The sequence below is a fragment of the Bos indicus x Bos taurus genome, chromosome X, assembly GCF_003369695.1.
Source record: "Bos indicus x Bos taurus breed Angus x Brahman F1 hybrid chromosome X, Bos_hybrid_MaternalHap_v2.0, whole genome shotgun sequence".
Classification (NCBI taxonomy): Eukaryota; Metazoa; Chordata; class Mammalia; order Artiodactyla; family Bovidae; genus Bos; species Bos indicus x Bos taurus.
Window position 1 is genome coordinate 111,485,800 of NC_040105.1, and position 12,194 is coordinate 111,497,993.

The 12,194-nt window shown below is 37.5% G+C and overlaps 1 protein-coding gene across 1 annotated transcript in view; it reads left to right on the forward strand.

Moving 5' to 3' along the window:
• The window catches only part of GABRA3 (gamma-aminobutyric acid type A receptor alpha3 subunit), a 242,008-nt gene that overhangs the window by 144,468 nt on the left and 85,346 nt on the right, over positions 1-12,194 (forward strand). The window contains exon 4 of the mRNA XM_027534361.1: positions 533-600. Within this exon, the coding sequence (XP_027390162.1) occupies positions 533-600 (68 nt within the window). The remainder of the gene's footprint in view (positions 1-532; positions 601-12,194) is intronic.

Here is a 12,194-nt window from a genome sequence, read left to right on the forward strand (position 1 = left end):
CCAGGCCATTTCAGTCTTATAGTAGCTCCATGTAAACATATGTTTCCATGATTACCATGGCAGGGAGTGTCTTGCATTGGAAATTATTTGTTCCAAAGGAAGGGACACATATTTCTTCTTCCTATAACCAAAACCAGTCACACATCCCCTCCCTACTTTAAGTGGGCTAGGAAGTGGCAGTGCAATCATCCTATGTCCTGAACATCTGTAATGTGCCACAGGTAAGGGTAATCCTGGTGTGACATCCCAGCTTGTGTGAGTGTTGGAGATCTCCAAAGGCCCTGGAGTTTGGGAATTCTGCTGTTACTCTCAATGGTATTTAAAGGGATGGACTTTGTTCCTATACTGAGCACATTCTCTGTGAAGAAGTAGTACAAATGAGAGTTTTTTGAGGGGTTTTCCTATGATTTTACCAAATATTCTTTCTTAGAAGTAGTAAGTTCGCTTTCTTTTGGAGAACAGCACTGGACTCTATGTGAGCTAAGGCAACAGGCTTTCCTAACACTCTGCTTTTCTATTTTCTTTCAACCAGATGCAGTGACTGAAGTGAAGACTGACATCTATGTGACCAGTTTTGGCCCTGTGTCAGACACTGACATGGTAAGTATGGTTTCTGCAAAGGTAAAAGTGAAAGATTATGCAACAGGTCAAAGTAAACCAATTGGGGTTTTCCTGTGGCAGGGCCTTGGAACTATATTCTGAGGAGAAGTCTTATCTCATGAATTCCCTACCCTCACTGTCCTACACTTAACTAAATGCATCTTTTGCCCTGCTCTCCCCGCCTATTCACATATCAAGCATATAACCCCCCCCCCATTAGGAGTACCATTCCCTTCTTTCTACAACATGTCTTTCAAAATTCAGCTTGGCTCCCTATTCTCAATTAAACTTTCTCTGACCCTCACCCTTTATATTTGGTCCACCACACACAAATTAGCACAAATAGGTCATATGAGAAGGGCAGGTGGTGGAGGACTCTCAGTCTAGCAACTGGTGGTATCATTTAAGACGTCCACTCCTTGCAAACAAGCACTCACTGGGGAAGTGGACAGACCACAGCAATGCAAACCATTTGGGGGAAGAGTCAAACCTACTTCTAGACACTGGTTCTTCTATAGATGTGAGTAGGTGTAAGGAGGAGGAGAGCTTCAGAGCAGATTCAAGGAATAGGGCAGGGCACAGCAGAACTGGGCTTCCCAGGTGACTCAGTGGTAAAGAATCTGCCTTCCAATGGGAATGCAGGTTTGATCCCTGGGTCGGGAAAATCCCCTGGAGAAGGAAATGGCAATCCACTCTAGTCTTCTTGCCTGGAGAATCCCATGGACAGAGGAGCCTGGTGGACTGCAGTCCTTGGGGTTGCAAAGAGTTGGACATGACTGAGTTACTAAACGATGACTATAGCAGAACTAGCAAGGGGATGATTCATGAGCCATCTACGAGGACTTCCCCTGCTACTACCTTTCTCCCTTGCTGCCAAAGTAAAGAATGCAGTGGAGAGTTCAGACACGAGACCTTGTCATAATGGAGGACCTGATAAATACCTACTTCAGATTCTAAATATTAGATTTTTGAAAGATTATCATGATGCAAGACAAAGAAGCTATTATCTGCTCAGAATGTCTGAAGTTATTAGATGGTCCATAAAGTCTTGTTGAATGCGTGACTTTGGGTTGAAAAAAAAATCTTAAAATCAGAAAAAAAATATGTTCAAAAATATGAAATGTCCCTGCTCACTATATAGATATTTTTCTTTATCTTCAGTGGGACTACTACTTAGCAGGGTCAAAGCTTATTTAGATCTTTTGGGTAAACACAAATGGTTGTGTAGTGTCATGATAGATTTTCCTACAGGTAATGCGGAGCCATTATTTTAGAATGATTCATCTGGCAGTCTGTATAGGATGAACTACAAGGGGGAAAAGACTGGGAGCTGAGAAGTGGTTTAGGCATGTCTTTACTGGGGTCTTCCTTCAATCAGGGAAGGAAGGAGTGTAGGAGTGTAGGAGTCAACTGGAGAAACAAGCTAGTTCTCAGGAGAGGAAGTCATAAGTGGTTGTGAGGCCAGCCAGAGTGATAACCAAATTCTCCAGGCAGGTGCAGCTCTCTTTTTTATTACTGGGAATTAGTGATTGATTAATATTTTCATAAGAAAGGAACTGTAGCTACTGTTTGAACACACACACACACACAACATAATCTACATCCATAAATACATTGAGGCAAAATAAGAAAGTATATGCAGAATAATAAAAAAAAAAAACAGCTTACACACTACCCCAGGCACTCCACAGACACACATATACAAACAGATACCCCAATTCTGAGATACTACAGAAATATTCACATAGCCCCTGCCCAAACCAGCTTGTCTCCTTGCTCTTTTCCCACCCAAGAAGGCACACATGGGTATGCATAGGCTCTGGAGACACTTCAAACAATCCAGACGTTTTATCTTCTGAAGTTTCATCTTCCACTTGTCTGTCCCCTGCACTGACCCATGATTAAGCAGAAATAACAGAATGGTCCTTTCCTGATAGAGCAGCCTTTGGTCAAATACATTTCAGGTTATTTTTCGCTGAACTTCCATCCTATCACAAGGCAGAATAGCTATGATCAGTCTGGCTGGGAAACAAATTTCTGGTGTTTTAAAAATTTTCTTCCCATACTACTTAATAGACTGTGGCAATTGTGGCAGGATCAGGGATGACTTCGGAAGAAACATCAGATAGTCGTGTGACTTTAGTAATTAATTGAATCAAGAAAGCAAGCTCCCCTGAGCCCACATACTACTTGGAAAAGTAAATGAAAATTAGGGCTGGCTAGCTGGGTTCTTGACTTTCTTTCACTCAAACAGGGAGCTTTGGTGCCTGATTGTCTAAGGAAATAGAGACAGTCTTTTATTCACAAAGTGGGAAAGTTGTGGTGGCAGTTTGAGCACTGAACCAGCACCAGCCATAGCCCTTTGTAGCCATTGCGCTCCTTGGTCAAACACTGCCTCCCACAGACATTGATCCTGAGTTTGACAGCTCAATGAAGAGTCATGTCTGTTTTGTCAATCTCAGTACCACCAATGCCTAACTTGGTGTTCGTCAGTTGGCAGACTCTCAACTATTTGTTAAATTTAAGAATGAATGAGATGAAACAAATTAAATTTGAGGGGAAAATAATGACTGTGTTCCTCCACTTGGATGAAAGTTCTTCAGAGGCAGAACACATGTCAAATACATTTCTTTTTTATTTTTTATTTTATTTTTTTTGAAGTAAAGACTTCCCCAGAATTTTATTTTTAAATAGAGGAAAACAAACCTAACCCCAACATATAAATACTATTAAAAGACAATCATTTATGTTTATATCTAATTTCTTTTTTAAAAATTTATTTATGTTAATTGGAGGCTAATTACTTTACAATATTGTAGTGGTTTTTGCCATACATTGACATGAATCAGCCATGGGTGTACATGTTTTCCCCATCCTGAACCCCTCTCCCACCTCCCTCCCCATCCCATCCCTCAGGGTCATCCCAGCGCACCAGCCCTGAGCACGCTGTCTCATGCATTGAACCTGGACTGGCGATCTGTTTCACATATGATAATACACATGTTTCAATGCTATTCTCTCAAATCATCCCACCCTCGCCTTCTCCCACAGAGTTCAAAAGTCTGTTCTTTACATCTGTGTCTCTTTTGCTGTTTCACATATAGGGTCATTGTTACCATCTTTCTAAATTCCATATATATGCATTAATATACTTTACAAGCATTATGAATAAAAACATGTGTTGACCATTTGTAGCAAATGGAGCTGGATGATCACACAATACATAGTTTTTCAGCAGTAATATTAATCCTGTGTTGATAGTCTCCCAGAAAAGAAACAGAACAAGGGATATAATGTCAATTTGAATGAACTGAAGTCATGTGACTATCTATGATTTTCTATTTTTAGGATATTTTAGACTTTTCTCAGTCAATATATGGAAAGATGGCAGAGGTGGCAATGACAGGGAGGTATAATGAAAAATGCAGTTTCATTTCTACTTGTCTCACAAATTGAATCTGTCTATTCCTTACCAGTGAGCAGTGGTTCTTGACCAATGGTAGTTTTCCCTGGTCAAGATCCTCTGAATTAGAATGAAGAAAAAGTGGGATGCTGGTTTAACAATGGTAGGGTATTCAAATGGTCAGTGATTGGAAAGGAAAGTAGAAAGTTAACAGCTAAATTTTAAAATTTTATTTATTTTTAATTGAAGGATAATTGCTTTACAGTATTGTGTTGGTTTCTGTCATACATCAACATGAATCAGCCATAGTTAGACATATGTCCCCTCCATCTTGGACCTCCCTCTCACCATCCACCCCATTCCAACAGCTAATATTTTTAAAGAGAGTAGCTATTAAATGTTCTCAACACACATACATGCATGCACACACATAAACAGTGACTACATGAAGTGATAGGTGTGTTAATTTGATTGTGGTAATCATTTCACAATGTATATATTAAATCATCATGTCATGGACCTTTAAAAATCACATCGTATAACCAAAATATGCCATTTTTATTTGTCAATCATGCCTTAATAATCTGGGAGAAACTTCCTAGGCTATATAGTGGACAGCCAGGTAATGATGAAAGTAGACAATACACTAACAGAACTAACCACCTAGCTTAACCAAAATAAACTAATTTATTTAAAAAATGGAGGCATGGGAAATGAGGACCCATAAGATATATTATAATCTTAATTCTTTTTAACAGATTCGGGTGATATACATTTTAGTTGGACTTCTGCTTATGAAAGTCATGCAGTTATCAAAGTATCGAAAGACTGCATGGGAAAAAATGGTGTTAAATAAAAAGAAAGTCCACATAGGGACTTTTTTCCCGTGGTAGTGGGCTTGAAATTATTGGACCTGTTTCTTCCTCAACACTGGAATAAAGTGGCTGTGTCCACTTCAAGTCCTCCCTTACTGGTGTCCTCATGCATAGAGTGAAGGGGAGCATTTTGAAAGCCTCATAAGCTGTCGGTTTCCTCTTTTTCTATAGTATACCATATTCCCAGATGCAACATTGAAAGGAGTTCGTGTCTGTAGTGTTTTGCCTAGGAGTCCATGATCATGAATCTCCTGGACTACTCTTTTGTAGACAGGCAGAACACATAAACAATACCAGTAAGACTATGTCAGAGGCTAAATACAACTGAAAAGAGGCATGTAGATTGTGGTTTTCCTAAATAGAGAATAGAGAGGAGGCAAAGAGCAAAGCGAGGACTGGATGGTCCCGAGACCCGGCTAAATTGATCCAGCCACACACGCCCTTTCTGGAAGCCTGCACTGATACACAGTGCAGTGTTAGAGAGTTGAAGACATTCAAGCTTCAACACCAAGCCAGAAATTCTTCCCCTTGAGCTTTGTGTCATCTCTGAGCAGTGTAGGAAATGTATTAAGTACCTTTCCCAGGAGGCAGACTTAGGCTTATTATCTGGAAGATTTGATTTAAATGCCTCACAAAACAACAGAATTCATTTGTCAATTTGGAGGCAATCATCCTTGGAGAGTATACAAAGGCTCAATTTGCAAGGAAGGAATTGATTGCATTTCTAGAAGGTCAGGTCAAAATTGAATTGCTTTTAGCCAAAAGTCATGCGATACTTATAGAGCAAATAATTACTATGTGATTTTCCCCAGTAGTTTTGACTGTGTAGAGAATAACACATTAAAAAACTGGGTAACCATCACCCAGCTTTTTTAAGCCTGGTGTGCTGTAGTTCACGGGGTCGCAAAGAGTTGGGCACAACTGAATAACAACAACTTTTTTAAATCTTGAAATTTTTCCTATATTTATTTTCATATTAGAAATATAATCTTTAAAGGTATAAATAAATCCCCTGTGTATCCTCCTGATCCTATTTCTCTCCTTCCCTTCCTCCTCAGAGATAATAATAACCATGAATTTGCTTTTTTTGGCCATTCCAATGCATACTCTAGACCTATAACTGAGGATGTATTTGTTGTTCAGTCACTAAATTGTGTCCAACTCTTTGCAACCCCATGGACTACAGCACACCAGGGTCCTCTGTCCTCCGCTATCTCCTGGAGTCTGCTCAAATTCCTGTCCATTGAGTTAGTGATGCTATCTAACCATCTCATCTTCTGCCACCACCTTCTCTTTCCCAGCATCAGGGTGTTTTCCAAAGATGGCTCTTTGCATCAGGTGGCCAAAGTATTGGAGCTTCACCATTAGTTCTTCCAATGAATATTCAGGGTTGATTTACTTTAGGATTGACTGGTTTGATCTCCTTGCTGTCCAGGGGACTCTCAAGAGTCTTTTCCAGCACTGCAGTTTGAAAGCACCAATTCTTCAGTGCTCAGCCTGCTTTATGGTCCAACTCTATATATATATCACATGAAATAGCAATATTATAATGAATAAAATAATAGTGGTTTTCATGTTTTCAAACTATAATAATTAAAAAGTGTCATAGCTTGTTTATCATTTTACAACATATCTTTTACTGTACTGAAAGTTATTTTTGATGCTCTTAACCTAGTTCATTTAACTGCTATAGACTTTTAAAGCATATGAATATTTATTCATATTAATACATTCAATTCTCATGTCAATGTGCATTTAGACTGTTTCCAGCTTTTTTCTATTAAAAACAATGGTTTTTTGCTATTAAAAACAAATGTTCTTGTACACATCTTTTTGTGAACACATTTGAGTTTCTGTAGGGTGTGTACCTACAGATAACATTTCTGATTTGCAGGGTTTGCAAACATTTCATGTTTTTCAGATAGGGTCAAATAATTCTTGTGATGAGGTTGTACCAATTTCTTATCCTATTAGAAGTGTATGAGTTCCATTTCTCTGCACTTTTGATAATGATTCATATTGTTGCACTTTGTTTTTGCCATTCTGATGTATATGAAATGACATCTAATTGATATTATTTGCATTTTTCTGATGAACTTTGAAGTTAAGCATCTTTTTATGTGTTTAGTAGCCAATGTATACCACTAAAGACAAGATACTTGTTACCACCTGAATTAGCAAAAGTAGAAACTCCATGTAGATCCTGTTTACTCATGCTGTAACTTCTGAATTGAAGTTTCTTGTGGCATTTGTGTGCTTGGTGATAACTAGGGCATTTAGTCTGATTCTAACTACAAGAAAAGCTGGGAATTTTGAGTTTTGGCTCAATTTAGGAAGGCAGAACTTATAATATGGGAATTTCTGTAAGATATCCTAGAAAGGCCAAACAAATGACTATGGGCAATAATGAATATGGCAGATATGCACTCTGTTCTAGTTCTAATTTTCTAAAAAGTATGTGTTTAATTGAAAAATTTTCAACTTCTGTTTTGTCCCCTATTAGGATGATTGTGTGATTTTTTTTTCTTTTAATCTGTTAACATGTCTAATTAAATTAACAGGTTTTTTTACTTATTAGGACACCTTTACATTTTCTGGAAGAATAAAACTTGATAATGATATTTAAAATATTTTATTTCTTTATTTATTTGACTGTGCTGGGTCTTTGTTGGGAGGGAGGTCAGAGAGGGATGGGATATATATATATATGTAGCTGATTTACTTTGTTGTACAGCAGAAACTAATACAACAGCAGAAAAATTCATGCAGTATCAATTAGATGTCATTTCATATGAAGTATTGAATATAAGATTTCATTTTGTGAGTGTTTTCACTGTTATTCAGTTCTAAGTATTTTCTAATATCATTTATGATTTCTTCTTTTTTTTGGAAAATTTTTAGTGTTTTCTAATTTTCAAATGTAAAACTTTGTTATTAATTTCTAATTTAATGCCTCATATTAAAAGAAGATGGTGTATAGGATATGAAATCTTTTTTGTTTCTTTGATTTGCTTTATGACAGCATATGATCATCTATTTTTGGTGAAAAAGATATGTTAACTAATTGTTAAGTAGATAAGTATATGTGTATTCCTTAGTTCATGGTTGTCAAAAGAATTCTTTACATGCTTTCATCATACAAATTATTGGCCTGATTGGTCTTCCATTTATTGAAAATCTATGGGTTTGTCATTTTCTCCTTGCAATTAAGATTTTGCCTTACATATTTTGAATCCATGTTACCCATACATAAATTTTTTTTTTACCTGATACACATTTTTAGTGTAATAGTTTGTCCTGAAGAAAAGTGTTTATCTTACAATCCATGCTATTTGTATTTTATAGTTCTGTGATTTATCTTGATCAAAATTTGCCCATATATGTTTCCATCACTTCATTTTCAACCTGTGTTTTTATGCGCCCTTAAGTTGTGACTCTTCTATATATAATACACAATAAATAACTACATTATTTATTTATCATTAGATTATATTGCTTATTTCTATTGTCTTATGTATTCTTTCCCCTCATATTCTTATATGCTTTATTTTTTCTTTCCTTTCTGTGGGACTGAAGCATTTTTCTACATTCCCATTTGTGTTTCCTCTTTTGTAAGTTTTACATTCTGTTTCTAGTATATCCTTGGTGATTACCTTATTAATATGTATACTTGACCTTAAATTTAATATCTCCACTCTTCTCCAAATAATACAAGAATACGTCAATCCACATCTCTTTGCTTTCTCCTTCCATTTGGTTGCTGTCGTTATTTATTCTACTTTGTTTTCATAGCCCTTATCATCATTTGTAGAGAGCCATTATTTGTTTAGTTTACCCATAAGCTTGTCAGCACTTTTGCTCACCATTCCTTCTTGTGTCTTCCTGCTGGTTTCATTTTCAACCACATGAAAAATTATTTTAGCAGTTCCTTTCCTAAGGATTCAGTCATTTTTTAATTCAAAAATATTTATAGATTAGCTACTATAGATCAGGTAGGGTTTTAGGTGCTAGGGATATAGCAGTGAACTAAATAAAGTCTCTGTTCTTGTGCAGCATCCAGGCTAGTGGAATGAAAGAAAGAGCAAGCAAATGAAAGTGCATTTTTTTCAGAGCTATCTGACAAAATAATGCATGAAAAAACATAATGCATAGTAAGGGGAAGAGGGATTACTCTTTATGATAGGATGGTCAAAGAATACTTCTCTGATATGGAGATTTCTGAAAGAGGCCTGAATTCTGTGAGTGACCCAGCCATGAGAAAAAATGTATTTTATTTACCTAAACTCATCTTTATTTTGAAACCGCTCTTACATGTTAATCTAGTTGGCTATACAATTCTTTTGACTTCTATTGTTGCTTTCAAGAAGTCTGCTATCAAATTGTCACCTCTTTATAGATAATATGCCTATTCTATTTTGTTGTTTTTAAGATCTCCTCTTTGGTATTTTTCAAATTCATTGTGTATTGGCTTGGATATATTTTATTATACTAAGCTCACAACTGATTAATGTTTTTTTATTAATAAATTTATTCATTTTAATTGGAGGCTAACTACTTTACAGTACTGTAGCGGTTTTGCCATACATTGTCAGGAATCAGCCACGGGTGTACATGTGTTCCCCATCCTGAACCCCCCACCCACCTCCCTCCCCATCCCATCCCTCTGGGTCATCCCAGGGCACTAGCCCTGAGCACCCTGTCCCATGCATCGAACCTGGACTGGCGATCCATTTCACATATGATAATATACATGTTTCAAAGCTATTCTCCCAAATCTTCACACCCTTGCCCTCTCCCACAGAGTCCAAAGACTGTTCTATACATCTGTGTCTCTTTTGCTGTCTCGCATACAGGGTTATCATTACCATCATTCTAAATTCCATATATATGCGTTAGTATACTGTATTGGTGTTTTTCTTTCTGGCTTACTTCACTCTGTATAATAGGCTCCAGGTTCATCCACCTCATTAGAACTGTTTCAAATGTATTCTTTGTAATGGCTGAGTAATATTCCATTGTGTATATGTACCATAGCTTTCTTATCCATTCATCTGCTGATGGACATCTAGATTGCTTCCATGTTCTGGCTATTATAAACAGTGCTGTGATGAACATTGGGGTACACTTGTCTCTTTCAATTATGGTTTCCTCAGTGTGTATGCCCAGCAGTGGGATTGCTGGGTCATATGACAGTTCTGTTTCCAGTTTTTAAGGAATCTTCACACTGTTCTCCATAGTGGCCGTACTAGTTTGCATTCCCACCAACAGTGTAAGAGGGTTCCCTTTTCTCCACACCCTCTCCAGCATTTATTGCTTGTAGACTTTTGGATCACAGCCATTCTGACTGGCGTGAAATGGTACCTCATTGTGGTTTTGATTTGCATTTCTCTGATAATGAGTGATGTTGAGCATCTTTTCATGTGTTTGTTAGCCATCTGTATGTCTTCTTTGGAGAAGTGTCTGTTTAATTCTTAGGCCCATTTTTTGATTGGGTCCTTTATTTTTCTGGAATTGAGCTGTAGGAGTTGCTTGTATATTTTTGAGATTAGTTGTTTGTCAGTTTCTTCATTTGCTATTATTTTCTCTCTTTGTGAAAAAGCTTTTAAGTTTAATTAGGTCCCATTTGTTTATTTTTGCTTTTATTTCATTACTCTGTGAGCTGGGTCATAGAGGATCCTGCTGTGATTTATGTCAGAGAGTGTTTTGCCTACGTTTTCTGCTAGGAGTTTTATAGATTCTGGTCTTACGTTTTGATCTTTAATCCATGTTGAGTTTATTTTTGTGTATGGTGTTAGAAAGTGTTCTAGTTTCATTCTTTTATAAGTGGTTGACCAGTTTTCCCAACACCACTTGTTAAAGAGATTGTCTTTTCTCCGTTGTATATTTTTGCCTCCTTTGTCAAAGATAAGGTATCCAAAGGTGCATAGATTTATCTCTGGGCTTTCTATTATGTTCCATTGATCTATATTTCTGTCTTTGTGCCAGTACCATACTGTCTTGATGAGTGTAGCTCTGTAATATAGCCTGAAGTCAGGCAGATTGATTCCTCCAGTTGCATTCTTCTTTCTCAACATTGCTTTGGCTATTTGAGGTTTTTTGTATTTTCATACAAATTGTGAAATTATTTGTTCTAGTTCTGTGAAACAGAGAAGGCAATGGCAACCCACTCCAGTACTCTTGCCTGGAGAATCCCATGGATGGAGGAGCCTGGTAGGCTACAGTCCATGGGGTCTCAAAGAGTCGGACATGACTGAGCAACTTCACTTTCTTTCTTTCTTTGTTCTGTGAGCAACCCTAGCAGTGCCTCAGGTTAGGGCTTTTCGCAGGATAGTTCTCTCTCTCTTTCTTCTCTCTCCCTATCTCTGGCTATCCCACAGTTTGGGTTGCTATCTCAGATTAGTTCCTTCATATTGCCCTCAGGGCATTCCAGCTGGTCCTTACCCTAAGCAATGCAGCGGGCACCTGCCTGTTCAGCGCCTACTTGCTGGTGGTGGCTGTGAGCACTGGGAGTTGCCGTAAGGCATGTGGTCTGTTGGTTTTTAATTGATTATTTATTTATTTTTCCTCCTGGTTATGTTGCCCTCTGAGATTCTAAGATTCCCCACAGACCCGCCAGTGAGAGTGTTTCCTGGTGTTTGGAAACTTCTCTTTTAAGACTCCCTTCCTGGGATACATCTCCTCCCTACCTCTTTTGTCTCTCTTTTATATTTTGTCCTACCTCCTTTCAAAGACAATAGGCTGCATTTCTGGGTGCCTGATGTCCTCTGCCAGCACTGAGAAGTTGTTTTGTGGAATTTTCTCAGTGTTCAAATGTTCTTTCGATGAATTTGTGGGGGAGAAAGTGGTATCCCTGTCCTGTTTCTCCACCATCTTAAGACTGCCCCCTGATTAAGGTTCCTGAAACTAAGATACTTATACTAATATTTCAACAATTCTGAGAAACTTTCATCCATTAGTATTTTATTGTTCCTCATTTTCTCTATTCTCTAACTTTGAGTTCAGTTCAGTTCAGTCACTCAATGGTGTCTGACTTTTTGCAACCCCATGGACTGCAGCACGCCAGGCTTCCCTATCCATCACCAATTCCCGGAGTTTATCCAAACTTATGTCCATAACTTTAGAACTTTGCTAGAAATATACACTGAAAAAAGTTTTCTTCACATGTATTTTCCAGTTCACTAATCTCTGTTCAATAATATTTAATCTTCTATATAACATATCCATTGACTCATTATTTTTGTTTCACAGAACATTTACTTCAAATAGATCTTTTTAAAATCTGTGTTTTCTCATTCCTACCCCATAATGTTTTTATC